This window comes from Schistocerca gregaria, chromosome 2 (genome assembly GCF_023897955.1).
Source record: "Schistocerca gregaria isolate iqSchGreg1 chromosome 2, iqSchGreg1.2, whole genome shotgun sequence".
NCBI lineage: Eukaryota > Metazoa > Arthropoda > Insecta > Orthoptera > Acrididae > Schistocerca > Schistocerca gregaria.
Window position 1 is genome coordinate 763,571,724 of NC_064921.1, and position 23,869 is coordinate 763,595,592.

The 23,869-nt window shown below is 44.2% G+C and overlaps 1 protein-coding gene across 9 annotated transcripts in view; it reads left to right on the plus strand.

Annotated features, from left to right (window-relative positions):
• The window catches only part of LOC126334984 (ATP-binding cassette sub-family C member 4-like), a 302,418-nt gene that overhangs the window by 267,195 nt on the left and 11,354 nt on the right, over positions 1–23,869 (plus strand). For all 9 annotated transcript variants that reach the window (XM_049997791.1, XM_049997788.1, XM_049997787.1 and 6 more), the window contains 2 exons: positions 12,914–13,041; positions 15,919–16,164. In XM_049997791.1, coding sequence (XP_049853748.1) covers positions 12,914–13,041; positions 15,919–16,164 — 374 coding nt within the window. The remainder of the gene's footprint in view (positions 1–12,913; positions 13,042–15,918; positions 16,165–23,869) is intronic.

Sequence of the window (23,869 nt, forward strand, 5' to 3'; positions counted from 1 at the left end):
CATGTGCCTGTGGTTCTGTCAATGTGATCATTTGATGTATCTGACCCCAGGAATGTGTCAATAAAGTTTCCCCTTCCTGGGACAATGAATTCACGGTGTTCCTATTTCAATTTCCAGGAGTGTAGATACTGCCTACAGGAAAATTAGAGACCTTTGGAGATGATAGAAGGGAAAGCAGAAAGGTGGAAGTAGTATATAGAGGATCTATACAAGGGCGATGTACTTGAGGACAATATTATGGAAATGGAAGAGGATGTAGACGAAGATGAAATGTGAGATACTATATTGCGTAAAGAGTTTGACAGAGCACTGAAAGGCCTGAGTCGAAACAAGGCCCCCGGAGTAGACAATATTCCATTAGAACTACTGACGGCCTTGGGAGAGCCAGTCCTGACAAAACTCTACCATCTGGTGAGCAAGATGTATGAGACAGGCGAAATACCCTCAGACTTCAGGAAGAATATAATAATTCCAATCCCAAAGAAAGCAGGTGTTTACAGATGTGAAAATTACCGAAGTATCAGTTTAATAAGTCACAGCTGCAAAATACGAACGCGAATTCTTTACAGACGAATGGAAAAACTAGTAGAAACCGACCTCGTGGAAGATCAGTTTGGATTCCGTAGAAATATTGGAACACGTGAGGCAATACTGGCCCTACGACTTATCTTAGAAGCTAGATTAAGGAAGGGCATACCTACGTTTCTAGTATTTGTAGACTTAGAGAAAGCTTTTGACAATGTTGACTGGAATACTCTCTTCCAAATTCTAAAGGTGGCAGGGGTAAAATACAGGGAGCGGAGGCTATTTAGAATTTGTACAGAAACCAGATGGCAGTCATAAGAGTCGAGGTGCATGAAAGGGAAGCAGTGGTTGGGAAAGGAGTGAGACAGGGTTGTAGCCTCTCCCCGATGTTATTCAATCTTTATATTGAGCAAGCAGTGAAGTAAACAAAAGAAAAATAAGGAGTACGTATTAAAATCCATGGAGAAGAAATAAAAACGTTGAGCTTCGTCGATGACATTGTAATCCTGTCAGAGACAGCAAAGGACTTGGAAGAGCAGTTGAACGGAATGGATAGGGTCTTGAAAGGAGGATATAAGATGAACATTAACAAAAGCAAAACGAGGATAATGGAATGTAGTCGAATTAAGTCGGGTGATACAGATGGAATTAGATTAGGAAATGAGTCACTTAAAGTAGTAAAGGAGTTTTGCTATTTGGGGAGCAAAATAACTGATGATGGTCGAAGTAGAGAGGATATAAAATGTAGACTGGCAATGGCAAGGAAAGCGTTTCTGAAGAAAAGAAATTTGTTAACATCGAGTATAGATTTAAGTGTCAGGAAGTCATTTCTGAAAGTATTTGTATGGAGTGTAGCCATGTATGTAAGTGAATCATGGACGGTAAATAGTTTGGACAAGAAGAGGATAGAAGGTTTCGAAATGTGGTGCTACAGAAGAATGCTGAAGATTACATTGGTAGATCACATAACTAATGAGGAAGTATTGAATAGGATTTGGGAGAAGAGGAGTTTGTGGCAAAATTTGACTAGAAGAAGGGATCGGTTGGTAGGACATGTTCTGAGGCATCAACATCTACATCTACATGACTACACTGCAATTCACATTTAAGTGCTAGGCAGAGGGTTCATCGAACCACAATCATACAATCTCTCTACTATTCCACTCCCGAACAGCGAGTGGTTAAAACGAACACCTAAACCTTTCTGTTCGAGCTCTGATTTCTCTTATTTTATTTTGATGATCATTCCTACCTATGTATGTTGGGCTCAACAAAATATTTTCGCATTCGGAAGAGAAAGTTGGTGACTGAAATTTCGTAAAACGTCTCGCCGCGACGAAAAACGTCTATGCTGTAATGACTTCCATCCCAACTCGTGTATCATATCTGCCACACTCTCTCCCCTATAACGTGATAATACAAAACGAGCTGCCCTTATGTTGCATCCTTTCGACGTCCTCCGTCAATCCCATCTGGTAAGGATCCCACACCGCGCAGCAATATTCTAACAGAGGACGAACGAGTGTAGTGTAAGCTGTCTCTTTAGTGGACTTGTTGCATCTTCTAAGTATCCTGCCAATGAAACGCAACCTTTGGCTCGCCTTCCCGACAATATTATCTATGTGGTCCTTCCAACTGAAGTTGTTCGTAATTTTAACACCCAGGTACATAGTTGAATTGACAGCCTTGAGAATTGTACTATTTATCGAGTAATCGAATTCCAACGGATTTCTTTCGGAACTCAGGTGGATCATCTCACACTTTTCGGTATTTAGCGTCAACTGCCACCTGACACACCATACAGCAATCTTTTCTAAATCGCTTTGCAGCTGATACTGGTCTTCGGATGACCTTACTAGACGGTAAATTACAGCATCATCTGCGAACAGTCTAAGAGAACTGCTCAGATTGTCACCCAGGACATTTATATAGATCAGGAACAGTAGAGGTCCCAGGACGCTTCCCTGGGGAACACCTGATATCACTTCAGTTTTACTCGATGATTTGCCGTCTATTTCTACGAACTGCGACCTTCCTGACAGGAAATCACGAATCCAGTCGCACAACTGAGACTATACCTCATAGCTCCGCAGCTTGATTAGAAGTCGCTTATGAGGAACGGTGTCAAAAGCTTTCCAGAAATCTAGAAATAGGGAATCAACTTGAGATCCCCTGTCGATAGCGGCCACTACTTCGTGCGAATAAAGAGCTAGCTGCGTTGCACAAGAGCAATGTTTTCTGAAGCCAAGCTGATTACGTGTCATTAGATCGTTCCCTTCGAGGTGATTCATAATGTTTGAATACAGTATATGCTCCAAAACCCTACTGCAAACCGACGTCAATGATATAGGTCTGTAGTTAAATGGATTACTCCTACTACCCTTCTTGAACACTGGTGCGACCTGCGCAATTTTCCAATCTGTAGGTACAGATCTATCGGTGAGCGAGCGGTTGTATATGAGTGCGAAGTAGGGAGCTATAGTATCAGCGTAATCTGAAAGGAACCTAATCGGTATACAATCTGGACCTGAAGACTTGCCCGTATCAAGCGATTTGAGTTGCTTCGCAACCCCTAAGGTATCTACTTCTAAGAAACTCACGCTAGCAGATGATCGTGTTTCAAATTCTGGAATATTCCATTCGTCTTCCCTGGTGAAGGAATTTGGGAAAACTGCGTTCAATAACTCCGCTTTAGCGGCACAGTCGTCGATAACAGTACCATCGGCACTGCGCAGCGAAGGTATTGACTGCGTCTTGCCGCTTGTGTACTTTACATACGACCAGAATTTCTTCGGATTTTCTACCAAATTTCGAGACAATGTTTCGTTGTGGAACCTATTAAAGGCATCTCGCATCGAAGTACGTGCCAAATTTCGCGCGTCTGTAAATTTTAGCCCATCTTCGGGATTTCGCGTTCTTCTGAACTTCGCATGCTTTTTCCGTTGCCTCTGCATCAGCATTCAGACCTTTTTTGTGTACCACGGGGGATCCGTTCCATCTCTTACCAATTTATGAGGTATGAATATCTCAATTGCTATCGCTACTATATCTTTGAATTTGAGCCACATCTCGTCTACATTCGCATAGTCAGTTCGGAAGGAATGGAAATTGTCTTTTAGGAAGGCTTCTAGTGGCACTTTATCCGCTTTTTTAAATAAAATTATTTTGCGTTTGTTTCTGATGGATTTGGAAGAAATGGTATTGAGCCTAGCTACAATGACCTTGTGATCACTAATCCCTGTATCAGTCATGATGCTCTCTATCAGCTCTGGATTGTTTGTGGCTAAGAGGTCAAGTGTGTTTTCGCAACCATTTACAATTCGCGTGGGTTCGTGGACTAACTGCTCGAAATAATTTTCGGAGAATGCATTTAGGACAATCTCGGAAGACGTTTTGTGCCTACCACCGGTTTTGAACAAGTATTTTTGCCAACATACCGAGGGTAGGTTGAAGTCCCCACCAACTGTAACCGTATGAGTGGGGCATTTATTTGTTACGAGACTCAAACTTTCTCTGAACTGTTCCGCAACTGTATCATCGGAGTCTGGGGGTCGGTAGAAGGTGCCAATTATTAACTTAATTCGGCTGTTAAGTATAACCTCCACCCACACCAATTCGCACGGAGTATCTACTTCGACGTCACTACAAGATAAACCACTACTGACAGACACAAACACTCCACCACCAATTCTGCCTAATCTATCTTTCCTGAACACCGTCTGAGACTTCGTAAATATTTCTGCAGAACTTATTTCAGGCTTCAGCCAGCTTTCTGTACCTATAACGATATCAGCTTCTGTGCTTTCTATTAGCGCTTGAAACTCAGGGACTTATCCAGTGCAACTACAACAATTTACAACTATAATTCCGACCGTTCCTTGATCCAAGCACGTCCTGTAATTGCCAAGCACCCTCTGACATTGCAGCCCATCCCGCACTTTCCCGAGGCCTTCTAACCTAAAAAACCGCCCAGTCCACGCCACACAGCCTCCGCTACCCGTGTAGCCGCCAGCTGAGTGTAGTGAACTCCTGACCTATTCAGCGGAACCCGAAACCCCACCACCCTATGGCCCAAGTCAAGGAATCTGCAGCCAATACGGTCGCAAAACCGTCTGAGCCTCTGATTCAGACCCTCCACCCGGCTCTGCACCAAAGGTCCACAGTCGGTTCTGTCAACGATGCTTCAGATAGTGAGCTCTGCCTTCATCTCGTAAGCAAGACCGGCAGCCTTCACCAAATCAGATAGCCGCTGGAATCCAGAGAGAATTTCCACAGATCCAGAGCGACACACGTCATTAGTGCCGACATGTGCCACCACCTGCAGCTGGCTGCACCCTGTGCTCTTCATGGCATCCGGAAGGACCCTTTCCACATCAGGAATGACTCCTTCCGGAATGCACACGGAGTGCACACTGGATTTGTTCGCCTCCTTAGCCGCCGTATCCCTAAGGGGCCCCATTACGCGCCTAACATTGGAGCTCCCAACTACCAGTAAGCCCACCCTCTGCGATTGCTCGGACCTTGAAGGCTGAGAACGATCCTCTGAAACAGGGCAGGCAGCTGCATCTGGCTCAGCCAGAGACAGTGCCTGAAACCGGTTTGTCGGATGCACCGGGGAGGCTTTCTGATCAGCCTCAGGGGACGCCTTTCGCTGCGTGCCACGCCTTGGAACGACCTCCCAATCAACCACAGGCTAGGGCTCAGCCCCACTGCGGGCAGCAACCGGGGCAACCACAGCGGCAGACCGATCTGGGGACAGACGGGACGAGGTTGACATCCCCGTGATACCCAAGTCCGGCTCCCCACAGTGGTGCCCATTGGCAACAGCCTCAAGCTGCGCGACCGAAGTCAGCGCCGATTGCAGCTGTGAGCGAAGGGATGCCAAGTCAGCCCTCATCCGAACACAGCAATCGCAGTCCCTGTCATCAATTTAGTATTGGAGGGCAGCGTGGAGGGTGAAAATCGTAGGTACTGGGAGATCAAGCAGCTTGCACAGGATAGAGTAGCATGGAGTGCTGCATGAAACCAGTCTCAGGACTGAAGACAACAACATACTGATAGTATTGTACTATGAGCATTTTCTCTGGTGTTTCAGCAGATATTTGCAATTTTGTTTTCGCAATGTCCAGCTGGAATGAGTCCAAATAAATAGTGCATGCGGTGTTGCTGAGTCGCTTCTGCATTGCTGTTTATTCTTCGTGTTTTACGGCCCCTGTTAAAACATATCGATCAAACAATTATCACCCTAGACTAACCTAGGACAGCTCTATTCAATGGACGCGTAAAATTCCGCTGTAAAAAAAAAAAAAAAAAAAAAAAAAAAAAAAAAAAAAAAAAAATTTCTTCATAACGCAGGGACAAACTGACGCTTTCCGTCGACACTGGGCTTAACATGAAAGACGTGTTGGGCACAATTTTTTTTTTTTGTCTTGATTCCAGCTGGACAATGCGAAAACGAAATTGCAAATATCTGCTGAAATTCCAGCGCAAACGCTCCTGACTACTACCTTCGTAGAGATAGGCACTGTAAAGTGTCTAATTTCGCTCTCTGACAGTTACAGGCTGACAATTATTAAACTAGATGAAACAAAATCGTCATAACTTCTTAATAGTTTGCGTTAGGGCGTTCATGGTGCACGGTTAACCACGGGGCATGATCGGAATTAGTATGCGCATGCGTGGGTTGGTTTAGCGACGAAGCCCACTTTCATTTTCGTGGGTTCGTCCGTAAGCAAAACTGGCGCTTATGGGGAATTGAGAATTCGCATTTCGCCGTCGAGAAGTCTATTCACCTTCATCGGGCGACTGTGTGGTATGCAATATACAGTCACAGAATAATCAGTGCGATATTTCTTGATGGCACAGTGACTACCGAATGGTACGTGAAGGTTTTGGAAGATGATTTCATCTCCATTTTCCAAAGTGACCCTGATTTCGACAAGAAGTGGTTCATGCAAGGTGGAGCTCGGTCACATCGAAGCAAGAGTGTGTTTGATGTCGTGGAGGAGCACTTCAGGACCGCATTCTGGCTCTGGGGTAGCCAGAAGCCACTGGCATGAGCTTCGATTGGCCGCCGTATTCTCCGGACCTGAAACCATTAGACTCCTTTTTGTGGAGCTTTATTAAAGATAAGTTACACAACAATAACCCTAAAACCACTGCTGGGCTGAAAACAGCCATTCAGGAGGTCATCGACAACATCGATGTTCCCACGCTTCAGCGGGTCCTGCAGGATTTCGCTATTCGTAGGCGCCACATCGTCAATGATGGCTAGCATATCAAACATGTCATAACCTAAATCTGAATATCTGTAGGGACGTTTACATGTTGAAGAAGGTGTGTGCATGCAGTAGTTTGTACCTAATTTAAATTTGTTTTCATATAGTTCAGTAATTGTCACCCTGTACATACACAAGGGCCGTTAGAGAGTTGGGTATACCCATTAGCTGAAACCTGAACTGTATGTTTGTCAGGAGTTGCAACAGTAAGAGCCAGCAACATTGAACAACAGGTAAACATAACATCGATATTCCATTCGGGAGCACTAGGATTCAAATCTGTTTCTTTATCTCCCAAGGATTTCTTAGTTCACTTACGGCAAAAGCAATGGTAGTTAAATCGAAAATACAACACCGTCTCCTATTCCATCCTCCTCCGATTCGAAGTCGTATTCCATTTCAGGTAACCTCTCCAAGCACCTGACGTTAAATATGGCAATTCTTTTGTTTTAAATTAAGTATAAATAGGATGTGATATTAAATTTTCCTAAAAGAATACTGCAAGAGTTTCAAGGTAAGGAAAAGTTTACCACACAAAATGTCGTAAGTCCTAGAGTCTAAAACGAGCAATTGTTACGAAGTCTAGGTACAGATTAAAAAAGGTCGTGTGATTACCTGAGGTTGTTAGAAAATTGACATTCTGTATTCTTCATTAGGTTCCTCAAGGACCCAACGGCTAACAGATGTTATTTCTAACAAGGAACTGTGTGTCAGTCTAAGATCCGTGGGTATCTCTGAAAGGGTTGTTCTAAAGCTTTAAAATGACACTATGTGCTATCTCCACTGGTATGAGACTGCAATCGGTGTCTGCTTAAAGGCATCAGAAGATTTTATCCTGGAAAACTGATCCGAATAGAGATTTAGTTCTAGTTTTTCTCAGCAAATATGGCAAATATGACCCTCTACGCCCACACGTAAAATGCAAACACGACTGAGAAATAGCTTTTTGTTGTCTTTCAGTTGTGTGAACATTTAAAGAAGGGAGTGCTCTTTTCTTAAACAACTAATGTAATTCTGACGTGGGACGAAACCTGTTTATCTTGACATTGTTTCCTCTTTCCAATATCCTCTTTCGTCGATTACGATTTACCATTGGACACACAGCCATTGACTGCATTTAAAAAACAGGCGCATATCTGTGAAGTCAGTACTAGTTACGATGCCAGCGTTGAGCAACTTCGGACGCAAAATGTGTCGACTTCAGTACAACCGATGAATCAGATACTTACTGATCGGCAAATTAGTCCTTCGTTTGTTCTATCAAAGATCTTTATACACTCCTGGAAATTGAAATAAGAACACCGTGAATTCATTGTCCCAGGAAGGGGAAACTTTGGCACATTCCTGGGGTCAGATACATCACATGATCACATTGACAGAACCACAGGCACATAGACACAGGCAACAGAGCATGCACAATGTCGGCACTAGTACAGTGTATATCCACCTTTCGCAGCAATGCACGCTGCTATTCTCCCATGGAGACGATGGTAGAGATGCTGGATGTAGTCCTGTGGAACGGCTTGCCATGCCATTTCCACCTGGCGCCTCAGTTGGACCAGCGTTCGTGCTGGACGTGCAGACCGCGTGAGACGACGCTTCATCCAGTCCCAAACATGCTCAATGGGGGACAGATCCGGAGATCTTGCTGGCCAGGGTAGTTGACTTACACCTTCTAGAGCACGTTGGGTGGCACGGGATACATGCGGACGTGCATTGTCCTGTTGGAACAGCAAGTTCCCTTGCCGGTGTAGGGATGGTAGAACGATGGGTTCGATGACGGTTTTAATGTACCGTGCACTATTCGGTGTCCCCTCGACGATCACCAGAGGTGTATGGCCAGTGTAGGAGATCGCTCCCCACACCATGATGCCGGGTGTTGGCCCTGTGTGCCTCGGTCGTATGCAGTCCTGATTGTGGCACTCACCTGCACGGCGCCAAACACGCATACGACCATCATTGGCACCAAGGCAGAAGCGACTCTCATCGCTGAAGACGACACGTCTCCATTCGTCTCTCCATTCACGCCTGTCGCGACACCACTGGAGGCGGGCTGCACGATGTTGGGGCGTGAGCGGAAGACGTCCTAACGGTGTGCGGGACCGTAGCCCAGCTTCACGGAGACGGTTGCGAACGGTCCTCGCCGATACCCCAGGAGCAACAGTGTCCCTAATTTGCTGGGAAGTGGCGGTGCGGTCTCCTACGGCACTACGTAGGATCCTACGGTCTTGGCGTGCATCCGTGCGTCGCTGTGGTCCGGTCCCAGGTCGACGGGCACGTGAACCTTCCGCCGACCACTGGCGACAACATCGATGTACTGTGGAGACCTCACGCCCCACGTGTTGAGCAATTCGGCGGTACGTCCACCCGGCCTCCCGCATGCCCACTATACGCCCTCGCTCAAAGTCCGTCAACTGCACATACGGTTCATGTCCACGCTGTCGCGGCATGCCACCAGTGTTAAAGACTGCGATGGAGCTCCGTATGCCACGGCAAACTGGCTGACACTGACGGCGGCGGTGGACAAATGCTGCGCAGCTAGCGCCATTCGACGGCCAACACCGCGGTTCCTGGTGTGTCCGCTGTGCCGTGCGTGTGATCATTGCTTGTACAGCCCTCTCGCAGTGTCCGGAGCAAGTATGGTGGGTCTGACACACCGGTGTCAATGTGTTCTGTTTTTCCATTTCCAGGAGTGTATTTTCACGAAAAATGTTAAGATGGGTCCTAAATCAATTGACAGGTGATTATAAACGCAAATGCATGGCCTTCTCCCAAAGGTCACCAGACTGAAGTTCTAGGGTGATAAACTGTTCAAAAAATAATAGCAACTATGGCTTGAATCTGGAGCCACCATTACAACTCAGGCGCATACCGCGAAGAGTAAAATGGGAACGTCGATAAAATCAAGCAGCAGTTCAAAGAACACCAACTGAAATTGGCCGCAAGTCGAATATTGGCTTGCCATGATCTCCGAGCTGACAGTCCATGCTGCTTCAAACGTCGTCGAACTGTTCATGCAGATGTTTGTTGTCTTGGAAACGTCCCCATCTGTTGACTCAGGGATCGAGACATTGCTGCACGATCCGTTACAGCTATGCGGATAAGATGCCTGTTATCTCTACAGCTGGTGATACGAGGCCGTTAGGATCCAGCACGGCGATCCGTATTACCCTTCTGGAGCTTTAGATTCCATATTCTGCCAACAGTCATTGGATCTTAACCAATGCGAGCAGCAATGTTGCGATACGATAAACCGCAATCGCGATAGGCTACAATACGACCTTTCTGAAAGTCGGAAACGTGATGGTACGCATTTCTCCTCCTTACACGAGGCATCACAACGACGTTTCGCCAGGCAACGCCAGTCAACTGCTGTTCGTGTATGAGAAATCGGTTGGAAACTTTCCTCATGTTAGCACGTTGTAGGTGTCGCCACCGGCGCCAGTCTTGTGTGAATGCTCTGAAAAGCTAATCATTTGTATATCACAGCACCTTCTTCCTGTCGGTTAAATTTCGCGCCTGTAGAACGTCGTCTTCGTGGTGTAGCAATTTTAATGGCCAGTAGTTTACTTTCTTCAACTCTCTAAGTGCACGTATCTGACCTCTTGGCCACGCTAATGACATGCTACCTGGAAAGTTATTACTGTTCATATTATCTCCTAACGACATTCACAACAATTGCCATTCACTAACATTAATTACTACAAATCTTATTGGGAGTGACTTCTTTATGATAAAAATACAACTCACCATTCCCATGAAATGGCATACTGTCATAACAAGAAGTTATAATAAAGAAACAACAAAATACGATGAATCCAATACGGCGTTTCAGAAGTAGCGAGTGACGGTCGTCGTGCAAGAGACTACCGTTTTCAGCCACACGCTGTGACTCTTACTAATTTTAGTTACTCGTGCAGAAACGGCAACTACTTCGCAAGCTACCATGGCTGCTAAATTTCCCAGGCTGCGGAATCTCGCCTACGTGGCTTACCTCTGAGAGAAAAGGCAGACTGCTGACTGCAACGTCCGACGTCCGCGTCTTGGCGTACAGTCTGTGGAAATACCGAATAACACCGCTGGACACTGAGAGAAGTCATGTGTTGCAATTTTTCTGTTAGCAAGAATTCCTATTTTTGTGCAGTAGTGATCTTTTGCGCCCAGCGCATATTGTTTTCTGTGGTGATAGTCCTTTTCCATTAGCCTCTACCTTATGAAGAAATTACCGGAACGCTGAATCGGTTCATGATAGAAGCTAGATCTGCCTAAACTTTGCCAAGAAGACTGCCATCTTAATTATTCAAATTATAACTGAAGATACTAATAAATGCCTACTCATGGGTTATGGTGAGACTATACCCTGTATTAACAGTGCCCGCTGAGTTATTCTTAGATTGGAAGATTACTTTTTCCGGGATTGAAATTTTTGTAGCATTGTTGGCATTGGGAATTAATGGAGCGCCGATATTGAGAACGTACACTGAGGGAGGAGTTTATTTGTATTATTCCTCCTAACAATTTCGAAACATTTCTCCACTCCAACCATTACCTGACCTGCACAGTCAAACCAGAATTTCAGTACACTCTGCTTTGTACCAGACACCCAAATAACGCTTCATTTCATTTAACTTAATGAATAGCGGTAGCTTCTTAACACACTCTATGCCCCTATCTCCGTCCCCACCCACACACCAAGCAGGTGGCCCAACTGCAAACACAGGTAGTGGCTTTTTCTTTGTAAGTGTTGCTATAACACAACCACATTTCCCTGTTAATTATTGACTTAATCTTGTATATAAGTGTGTGTGGGCGCATGGACTCACCAGTAAAATTGGCATTATTGTTTAGCTCTGTCGCTGAGTGGATATCTTTAGACAGCAATCACTGTCCACTTCTCTAGGAAGCGCGTATTTAAGGAGTGAGGATTTGAGAGAGTATAACGTCCAGACGCACAAATGAGTGTAACTGAATCATGTGACCATTTCCAAACTGCGAACCTTGAAGGTTTTTATCACTATACAAAGAAGTATGGCAGACTATGATGTAGTTCATGAAACGTGGCTTCATTCGTGTAACGTAGCTTCATCAGTTTGAAACTCAGTGTATGAAAAACGCTGCTAATTTACGTTGGTGAAAGGACGTGGTCGGAAGGTGGTGTGAAAGTATACTTAACGTGAAGAATGGAAAGCTACCATATTTTGTAAGTTTCATGAGGTGATATTTTTAAACTACCAGAAGTGTGAAAGTCTATATTCTATATCTTTAGTGGACGGATTTATCATCATTAAAACAGTCCCATGTGACTAAATAGTCCCATTAGCTAGGAAGCTGTATCGCTACCAGGTGGTGTATAGTCATCCCTGTTACTCAGATATATTCCATTGCTACAACTACCTGTTCAGTTTCCAGTAATGATTCTGTGATAGTGAAAAAGCCCAATACCATCTTGGTTAAAATTCATTTTTTTTCATGTCATATTTCCATGCAATATTTGCAATATGCTCATAATTATTGGCCAAAGAAGTTTAAGGTGCAAAAACACTGCTGCGAAACTGCATTTTACCAAGGAGCACATCTTCGAAGAAGTCTGGGACTATGAGCTGTACTTCGAAAATGAGGACAGTAAACAGAGGAGCGAATCATCCAACCCCCGTCGTGTGACTCATGCTGAAGTAGAGTGAGACTGTATGTCTGACAGCTGATTCATTTCAGCTGCGATTTACATACTGCCAACGGGCAAGAAAGGAAGTTTTTTTTTTTCTCCGACGAAATTGAGCTTACGGAGCAAGACGACTTTCTCAGGAGCCGAATAACGGAAGTAGTAGTCGGCGTTGGTCCATTTAAGAATAATTCTGGGAATTAGGAAACTACACCCCCTCCCTCCCAAACGTGAGCAGCTTGTCCTAAAAATTGCCCCGCCTCCCGTGGTATAGGAAGCAAACGATCATTGAAGACCAACATGTGAAGTATTTAAAGACGCTATACAGTGGCCAAGTCACAAGCTGATCTGAGGCTCTAAGTCGTAGTAGAGTTGCAATGGTGAATGTTCTCTGTATATTCTACAAGTGTAATTGTGAAATAAATGGTAATGCCTGTCTGTTTCTCTCCAGGGAAGAAGCCACCAAAGGAATGGCCTTCCAAAGGCGAGATAGTCTTCAAGGACGTCTCGCTGCGATACGGCGAGATCGCTCCACCTGTGCTCAAAGCAGTCAACTTTATTATTGCGCCAACACACAAGGTACTCTTTCTTTATCTATGTGCATTTGTTGTTGTTTTACAAGAAAACCATCTTGTTATATCTATTTAGGCCTGTGAACTTGTAACCTATATAAGTAAATTGAAGACCGTTATATTTAATTTGCAGCGTGTGGGGAATATTTGAAAATTACAACAAATATTGAACCGATGAATGAACCATGTCATACCCTAAATAATGAAATCGGCAGTCATAATAAAAGAACGTAAGACCTAGTTGTACTAGTACATTAAAGAAAACATTAATGAAACGAAAAAGCGTATTTATAGCTAAGTCCCACCTTTTAATTTCCTGAGCCAACTTCACTCTCTGGACCACGTGTGTTGTGGGTATTCCTTGGAAGTTCACAGCGACAGGAACTGTTAGAGAGACAGGTAAGTTTGAGTCGCCTATAGAAAATTTACTGGGGACTGTTGTAATTAAGGGAGATTTCGACAGCGTATAAGTGAGAAATCCCGACACGTGTAGAGTTTTGTCTCACCTCACACCTTTTCTCATTTAAATAGAAAATGCCTATCTCAAGTTGAAAATACCACTCAAATAGAACAGTATGGGGTGAGACGTAGATCTGGTTGGAGCAATAATAGATGTTGAAGCTACAGTGGTGAAACGACGTAATGTACGAAGGCTGACTCTGCATACTATATTGATCTCAGGGATTTAACACGCCATGCAAACTGGGAAAAGCTCACCTCTCCACAAAAGACACAAGAGTAGCAGTTGTCATAGACAGCCACACTGCTGTCGGAACATTTCAGATGAAGGCAAGACTCAAAGTTCAACTAGCGCTCTACGCATCGTTCAGACGCTTGCAGCTGACACAGGGCGCAAGGAAAAGAGCCCTAACGACTACTGTCTGAAACGCGGTGTTTTCTTTCATGCATATAAATATTCTGTAAAATATGGTGGATGACGCGAAAAGCATTATTTCAGAAGATCAATGACATAACGCTCAGGAAACTAAATCTTTCTCTTCTGATGACTGCAAGAGTCCTCGTACTTAATGAATCGTTATGTCCCGAGGTCGCTATCGCTCTGGGAGAATACGTCTACAAGTAAGCCTCTCACAACTAAACAACACTTCGGAATATAACCATTACTCCTTTAACAGAGATCTAATGTAACTGCATGTCCGAAAGAACATATACCATTGGTGATCTTGCAGCTCTCTAAGAATGACCGTTAGCTGCTTAAAGGTGTTGATAAATATCAACGGGAACAGCTGAAAATGTGTGTCCCCCACCAGGATTCTACCCCAGAATCTCCTGCTTCCATGGCAGGCGTTCTAACCGACTGAGCCATCAAGGACACAGAGGACAGTGCGACTGCAGGGACTTATCTCTGGCACCTTCCCCCCCCCCCCCCCCCCCCCCTTCTCGTGAGGCCCACATTTCCAACGACCTGTCCACACACTATATATATTTGTAGTTCCCCTGCCCCCCCCCCCCTCCCCCTGTAACCCTTACTCGCGGCAGTCAATCTACAGATTCCCGTAAGAGTTTGAGCAATGTGAATGCATCCGCTCTGAAGAAGATACCATCTTCATATAGATACGGCTTACCGGTCAATGATTTTCTTCAGTGGAGATGCGCTCACATTGCTCAAACTCTTACGGGAATAGGTAGATTGACTGCCGCGAGTAATTGGTACAGCGTGCAGGGCCACTACTACAAATGTAATGTGTGGAAAGTGAGTTGGAAATGTCGGTCTCACGGTGGGTGGGGGGGTCAGTGGTCAGAGATAAGTCTCTGCAGTCGCACTATAATCTGTGTCACCGGTGGCTCATTCCCCTCTGCCATGTAAGCAGGAGATCCCGGGTTCGAGTCCCGGTCGGGGCACACATTTTCAGCTGTCCCCGTTGATATTTATCAGCGCCTGTGTAAGCAGCTATTGGTCTGGATTACCGTGTAATTTCATTCTGTAACATTTAGTCGTCACACTGAAAAAGTAAAACGTTGGAAATTCCATTGAAACATTTTTCACCTTTAACTTTTCCTAACAAGTTTAACCCTGGTATTAAATCGGTAAACAGATCAAACCCATCCATCGAGATACTCAGTGACCATAAAGTGGCTTCCTCGGGGAGGATGACAGATATAATACTTAATTGTTTTTTCTAAAACTACTTCTCTTACAGTCCTGCAGTTGCTCCATCCGTACTCCATGCACAGGTGAATAATGAAAGAAATCGAAATAACTGGCTGCGAGGTAGGAAATCTCCTAAAATTACTGAACAGAAGGGAGACGACAGGAACTAATGGGACACGTGTACGATTCTACGTGTAGTATGCGAAGAAAATAGGTGTTCTTCTAGCAGTAGCCTGCAGTAGATCGCTGGAGGTTCGTAGTTATAGGAAAGATGTGTAGCTCATTTTTGTTTTCAAGATGGCGTCAGTCTGTTACAAAAATTTAGAACGTCTTTTACTTGTGAATTTTGACCGTTCCAATCACTAGATATAGACCACTCTTTACGCACGTTACCGGTTCATCTAATTTCGATGTTGTACTTCCGTGGGTAGCTATAAAGTACTAATTATTCCTGAAAAAGTAGCTATGTAATTATGTTTGTGGGTATGCGTCTGCAGCCCTGGTACACATAGAAATCAGTGTATTACAATACTGTGGCATGCAGGTAGAGTAAAGAAAACAAAGTGGCGCAGCCCGTCCCCAGTTTATCAACTTTCAGTTCCAGTAACAACCTGCCCCAAAACGCAATAGTTAAGTTGATGGGTATCAGTCGTATGTTGCTCTGACACGTCAAATTCAAACAAGGATATGTATCCTGAATGTGTCGCCCATTTCATTCGTTAATCATACAATGTCCCATAACTATGTAACGTGTACAATGTTTGCCCACAGGTTGGCATCGTGGGTCGCACGGGAGCCGGTAAGTCGTCGCTGATCGCGGCGTTGTTCCGGCTGACGCCGGTGGAGGGCGCCGTGCTTATCGACGGCATCGACTCGTCGACCATCGGGCTGCACGACCTGCGCCGCCGCATCTCCATCATCCCACAGGAACCGGTGCTCTTCTCCGCCTCCATGAGGTTCAACCTCGACCCCTTCCAGGAGTTCGACGACGCTAAGCTGTGGGACGCGCTCGAGGAGGTACGGCCGAAGAGCTTACGGAAGTTCGCTTAGCGCTTACAGCTAGTTGGCAGAGGATGTAAACCCAACCAGGCTGAGGCAACCTAAGCAGATTGGCTCGACCAAATCGAGCTCTAGTATCCATAGTGTAATTTTCATAGCTCAGCGGAGTTTGTCTTTCTTAAACTGCAACTTCACATTCAGACTACAGGTCATTATGTCTGATGAATATAGATATTCTGTGACGAAAAATAAACTTTTTAACAGTCGAAAAGCGCGAGAATTCTCAACTGGTTGATGAATCTACAGCAATACTAAGGAAACAGTAACAGGTTTGAAGTATGAGGGAAGAAAAGGCGTTAAGACAGCTACAGCCCATACAGATATAAGAAACGGTTCAAATGGCTCTAATCAGTATGGGACTTCACATCTGAGGTCATCAGTCCCTAGAACTTAGTACTACTTATACTTAAACCTAACTAACCTAAGGACATCACACACGTCTATGCCCGAGGCAGGATTCGAATCTGCGACCGTAGCTTCAGCGAGGTTCCGGACTGAATTTCTTAGAGCCGCTCGGCCACAGCGACCGGCCAGAAATAGAGTAGAAGCGAGTATGAACATAGACAAAATTCCCCATTACTAGAGTACCTTATTGCCTCGTCAGGGTGACAATTTGAACAATTCTCTTTGAAAGCTAAATCCCATTCTTACAGTTACGTAATCTGTAAGGAACCTCTAGTGGCACCGTAAACTCTTGACTGCTTAATACTAGACGCTGAGTACACACCCTAGTTGAGTACAAAGGAAACAGTTGGACCAATGAAACTACTGCAGACGAAGTTGAGAAGTGGTCTCACAACTAGAATTGACATTTTCCACAGACTATCGGAGTGCTGAGTTTCCCGGCCAACATTGTCTGTCTACAGCATGAGAAGTAACATTGCACTCCTTGTAGGGTCAAACAAGCTCCCCGTCACCTCAATTTTTTGGTAAGTGTGCTGTAGAGTAGATACGAGCATGACAAAAGGAAAACTATGTGTTTGGATTGACTTTTAGTGTTGTAACTAGCACTTGATGAGCATTGGAAACTAGCAGTCTGAGCTTCCAATCTGCCTTCAAAACCCAATCTACTACTATGACTATTAGAGTACAAATACAGCACTGAAAAACGTCTCAAACATAAAGAACAGTGTAATACATCAACAGAAGATGTTTATCTGCTCTCCTTTCTCACTGTAAAATGGCAGACAATATCTGGAAATCCGCAAACGTGTTTCTTTTTTCGTGTCAGAAACCAGATTCTGGTTTTCAATTTCTTCAGCATGGCTACGTCGCTTGGGTTTTCTGCAAGTAAACCATTAACCAAAATTCAGAGGCTGTGTGTTAAACTATTCTGCCTGTAGATTCTTTCCAAATGGACACGCATTAGGTTGAAACGTGAATACATAATGGTCGGATATTGATATGACGTGACGTGGGCATTGTAGGTTAGAATTGTGAGTTGCCTTCACAGGCACCAACAATTTTTTTCTTGTTTCGGTATAGCAGCTGTGCTGGCACAAAGGTCATGGTCGTCAGTAGGACACCTGTTGTTGCCAACTCGTCACTGTCATTGACTGCGATGTTACCCAAATCCTGTCTCGCTAGTCTCCCGTTGGTCCACACTGCGGCCGTGACTTCTGCAATTGAGTTCTAGTATAATACGCATCTTTTGTCACAGTCCATTGTAAGATGAGGAATTTATTGTAGTCATATTATTTAAGTCCTAAACCAGCCCGAATAGCAGAGTGTCTTAACACGATGCTTTTGGGATTCGAAGAGAGAAGCCTTCCCGGATGGAATCTGCCTCGCGGATTAACGAAGAGGGTTGACAAGCCACACAGCTGCATGCTGTTATTTGGTGGTTTCCCGTGTGGAAATACGTGAAGGCTGGGCTTGGTATGCATGCGCCCCTCAAGTACAGGTTACGCGCAAGGTTGCCCTGGAAATGAGCACAGAGAGCAGACGCTGAGACCAGCTGTGCGAGCGGCAAGTACTGTACACACACCCCGCCCCCACACCCCATCGTTTCAGGGAACAAGGTATGGGGATCCTTGTGGAGAGTTGCGCAAAAGAGGCAAAGGCTTGGAGAAATCTGGACTGTCACAGTACATATCAATAACGTCAAGCTGTAGATCAGTGCGAATTATTTCTTGGAAGCTTCATTTTCGCCATTCAGTTGCTCTATGAATCTTATTTCCCCCCCCCCCCCCCCCCCCCCTCTCCTTCCCGCCACCGACATAACAATCGCTCCATATCTGTTACACACAAATAAAATCAAAGACAAACCTACATTTCTTCACTTTCTTAAACGCCGATAAGAATGTCTCATCAGCTGTGTACCTTCGCAAATTGGGCGTCCCGAATGTATTCAGCGTCTTAAGATACACCAAAAGTTTAGCGAACAATATTGTGTGTAAAACGATGAGACAACTAGCACTGAGGATTGAAGTGTAAAGACATTGTCGGTGTTAGCCAACGGCGACTCGCTATTTCTGTCAAAACTGACACTCCGGTATTTTCACAGTTGGAGGTACTCCCTTGTTGTCGCGCATTTCTCTCTCTCTCTCTCTCTCTCTCTCTCTCTCTCTCTCTCTCTCTCTACCTCGCCGTAGCTCTCTGTTCACGGGCAGCAGCGTGAACAGACGAGTGCTGAAATCAGCGAGTTATTAAGCATTGCGGCTACGCACACATGCACACATTTCGAAAACGTTTTTACTTTGTACTGGAGAGAGAGAGAGAGAGAGAGAGAGAGAGAGAGAGAGAGAGAGAGAGAGAGAGAGAGAGAGAGAAATCCATATCAAATAAGGACTAAAAGGGGATATCGAACGTCTACAAAGTAGTAGGAAGTAGGTTACAGTACACTTCTTCGCCCACTACTTGAATACTGCTCACCGGTGTGGGATGCTTACCAGATAGGGTTGATAGAAGAGATACAGAAGATCCAACGGAGAGCAGCGTGCTTCGTTGCAGGATCATTTAGTAATAGCGAAAGCGTCACAGTGATGACAGATAAACTTCAGTGGAAGACTCTGCAAGAGAGACGCTCAGTAACTCGGTATTGGCTTTTGTTGAACTTTCGAGAACATACCTTCATCGAGGAGTCAAGCAGTATATCGCTCCCTCCCACGTATATCTCGCGAAGAGACCATGAGGATAAAATCAGAGAGGCATACAGACAATCTTTCTTTCCACGAACAATACGATATTGGAATAGAAGGGAGAACCGATAGAGGTACTCAAGGTACCCTCCGCCACATACCGTCAGGTGACTTGCAGAATATGGATGTAGATGAATGTGGGCAACACGAGTAACAAAAAAATTGTTAGACCTATGAAAGAGTCGCAGAGATGCTGTAGGAACTGATCTGACATTAATTTATAGATAGATGCAAACTATTGCGAGAGAGCATACTTAAAAAGCTTCAAAAACCTGCTTTAACTACAGACACTTAATGTACTACGAAGACTACTCCCTTCGAATGTACGTGAAAACTCTTAAAGGTTTCCAGACGTTCCAAGATTGTACATCTTTATTTTTCATGAATACATATTTATTTCACAAGATAGTCACCCTGGCGACGAACACATTTCTCCCAACGAGAAACCAGTGCGCTGATAACGTCACTCTAGATTGACGTTTTTGACGGACCACCACCTCACCTCTGATTGCCCCGCTTCACCATTATCAAAGTGAAGTCCTAGAAGATGTTGCAAATGTAGTAGCGCTCTTGTGTGTTCTGGCATCGTTATCTTGAAGGAGAAGGTGCTCCTTCTCGAATTCGAAAGTCTATTACAGCACGCCGTTTCTCGCGCGCTAACGTAGTTCCGTTACACAGCGACATGTTACAGGCTGCAATAGACATGAAGAATAATCGTGTGCCGGCCCGAGTGGCCGTGCGGTTCTAGGCGCTACAGTCTGGAGCCGAGCGACAGCTACGGTCCCAGGTTCGAATCCTTCCTCGGGCATGGATGTGTCTGATGTCCTTAGGTCAGTTAGGTTTAAGTCGTTCTAAGTTCTAGGGGACTGATGACCTCAGAAGTTACGTCGCATAGTGCTCAGTCTTTTCAATAAACATGCAGAGGGTTAATAACATTCGTTTCGTATATAAAGCGTTTCAAAGTTTCAGATAAAGAATTCGAAGGCATTACTTCCCAGCACAATACCCTACGCGTGTCTCCTACAGGGATCGCGAGTACTAGATTAACTTAACTACCGCGCACGCAGAGACAATGAACATTCATTTCTCTCTTGCTCCATATGTGAATGCAACGGGAAGCAGCCCTAAAAGCTATACAACGAGAAGTATCCTTTGCCATACACTTCAGTCGTTCTCAGAAAATCAGATTTTACTTCATTCACTAACTGTTGAAGACTGTCCTCTGGCGGCTGCTGCTGCTCCTGCCTTTTGAGAAGGGATATTTCCTATTTCTTTAGTGTCTGATATTCCGTCCTTTAATATTCAAACTTATTCTAATCCTTTGCGTTACGGTAGCTGTGATATGAAAATATTCTAGTTGCTTTATCAACTTCCTGAAGAGCTCTACGATTTTGGATGTGTGTTTGGGTTTTAATTGTTGTTGAGGTCATAACTAGGAAGACTCGTTTGATGCAGCTCTCCACGCTAGTGCATCTTACAGTAGTTACTGGATCTACCGACATAATCTTCAAAATTCTTCTGCAGCACAACATTTCAAAAAGCTTACATTCTCTTCTTGTCTGTACTGCTTACCGTCCACATTGCACTTCCGAACAAGGCTACATTCAAGTCGAAGGCCTTTGGAAAGGATCTCCTAACACTTCTATATTTGATGTAAAACTTCTCTGCTCCAGTGCTATATACGGCTGTGGTTTTATTTAGTGAAATATATGTAGTTCGCTTGTAATTACGTAATAATCAGGTGCCGTTTGATAGCTATTTAGAAATTTAGTTTCGTTACAGGCTGGCTGAATACACCTACAAATCGTCGCACATTGAGCTAAGAATTTGTCAAAAACCACAACTTTTTACTAATCAGCGTCTTTAACCGCGAATAAAATTTTAATTGCACATTCTGCAGCGTAGCTACATGTCTTAAACTGGTCGCCTCAACGACAGCTTCACATTGATGCGCTTCTTTCACATGTAGTGCAAATGGTATTGTTGTCACATCTTCACTGAGCATGGTGAAGACAATATTCTCACGTCACAGTTCTGAAGTAACGTAAACTGCCTTGCACTCCTTGCTTGTCCAGGAGAAAGCAGGGACTCTGTGACGTCAGGCGGACGCACGCAGGGGCCACCTGTTTCTAGACGGCCCTGGACTGACGCAGGCCCGAAGCCTGTTCAGTAATGTCCTACCTAAGGTAGCGCTTCCTGACCTTTGGCATCCCGCGTACACGCTGTCCACATCTCGTAATGTGTTTAATCTTACTGCATTGTCACATTCTTCCAACTGCTGCACTTCGTTGTTTGACTAAATGTTCTGTTGTGCATTTATCACCCAGTCGCTTTGTACCTCCAGGCTGCTCGGTGCCCAACGGTCGTATCACACGGAGATAGATTTGCTGTTAGTTTGCTTGACGGTTCTCGCGACATCTTCCAAGCAGAAACCTTTGACATCTAGGTTATTCGCATGTACCGATCTTGGCTTGTTTTCGGCTGATATCTCTTATGCTACATCTCTAGTAACTTTCTCTGTATGTTACCTACATTGGCAAATCACAAGTCCTGTCTGCATCTGACGTCAGTATCTGAAAGGCGGGCCTTTAGTTTTTCTTTGTGCTCATACTATTTCCATTCTCTCACCATGGCAGCATTGGTGCTAATCCTCTCGATATACAAAGCTGTTCTGATCTTCTTGGGTTTTTCTTCCTGGCTGTGTCAAGTCGTAAATTTTCTAGTTCTTTTTCTGTCTCTAACATAAAGTGGTCTTATTCCTTCTTCGTACAAGTCTTCATTTATTGCACCGATAAATTTTTGTTTCAATTTTTATTGTTTCAATTTCAGTTTTGCTCCGTGTTGCATAGAATTTCACTACTTGTCTAGTTAACTTGATCGGTTCCAATCTCCCAAAATGTCTGCAGATTTTTAGCCTGCATTTTTCATGTCAGAGTTAAATTTTGCTGTACTTATTTTTTGCATGTGCTCTTCAGTATGCTGTTCCGTCGTCAGTATAATTTGGACCTCATATTTTTAAAAATAATTTCCATTCTTTTGGATTTCTTTAGTGTCCCTCATTCTTCTTAAGATATGGCTCGTCTGATGCAACTAAATGGAAAGCTGTTTGTATTGTACCATACGGGTTTCGCTTTTTAGTGACCTGTAATACATATTTGTTCTAGTATATAACGCGATTCAGCTGCCCCTACCGATGTCGTCCGGCCAAAAAAAAAAAAAAAAAAAAAAAAAAAAAAAAAAAAAAAAATCGCGCACTAGATTTTCATATTTTCTAGCTCGCTACACGCAAACTATTAGTCATGCAGAAAGAAACGAACAGGACCTTCTTGTAGGAAGTTTAATGTAGTTAAATTCTGAACTCAGTTTTCGCTGGAGGCCGCGATTTTAAAGTTATTAAAGAAAACTGTACAACAGTGACCTTCAAACGCATTTCGATCCACCCCTCCCCCCCCCCCCCCCCCCCCCCCCGAACTCGTTCCGCATTTATATTTATCAGGTTTTCTAGTATGTTGCTCATGGTAGCCACCAGCGTAGTCGTCTATTTCGGTAACATTATTAATTTAAACGTGACCTTGAGCGCATTGGATGGAACGTTGAAACTAATTAAGTTGACAATTCGGTCCAAACTTCACTCTTAAAAGGACAATAGTTTCGTAGTTATAAGGCCTGGCAAATACAACGTTGTAATTATTTATTTTAAGCTGTTAAAATTTTTAGGTAATATCTACACAGACGTAAATTTTAGTTTCTATGTGCTGGACTGAAGCGATCGCGTAATCAGGCTAGTAGATCAAAAATTTGAGACTGCACGAATTATTTCGAACAGAGGTAGGAGAGAGTGACGTCAACAACATAGTAGAAATCTTTACCGGTGGGGACTGAGTGTGAGAGTGGGGGCGCGTTTGAAGGTCAGTTTTGTACCTTTTCCTCGAATAACTCGAAAACTACAGCCTTTAGCGAAAACTTATCCCGATGCAAAATTTAACTACATTAAATGTCCTACAAAAAGGTCCTGTTCATCTTTTCTGTAGAACTCAAGTTTGCAAGTATCGAGCGAGACAATATAAAAATATCGCACATGGTGTCTGGAGGCCAGATATAACATTGCGGGTTGCGTTAAAGTTCGGCAGAAACAGCCGAATCACCCTTGGATCTAGCGGCAGTGTGGTCGGTGTCTTCCCAGAGGTGCGGCCGGAACTTAATTTTTTTTTTAACTAACCCTTCCAGTTGCACTGAACCGCCGATCCTGTCGCAGCAACTCAACAACGATGTCTGCAGCAGGGGAAAAAAGACAATTTGCAAACCAACAGGCTTCACAACAGCCTAACATTGTATCCAATATCGACGGTCCTCCGCAAATCAAATTATAAGTTCTTTTCCCAGTTGCTTGAAAAATCCATAAAGAAAAAATTAAGCTGTAGCAGATTCAACCTAGAAGATATGGATAGACGAAGCAAACTTCACCAGTCCTTGTTGTAGACAAGTTTTACCGTAAAAACAATTTTTGACAGTTCAACAAAGTC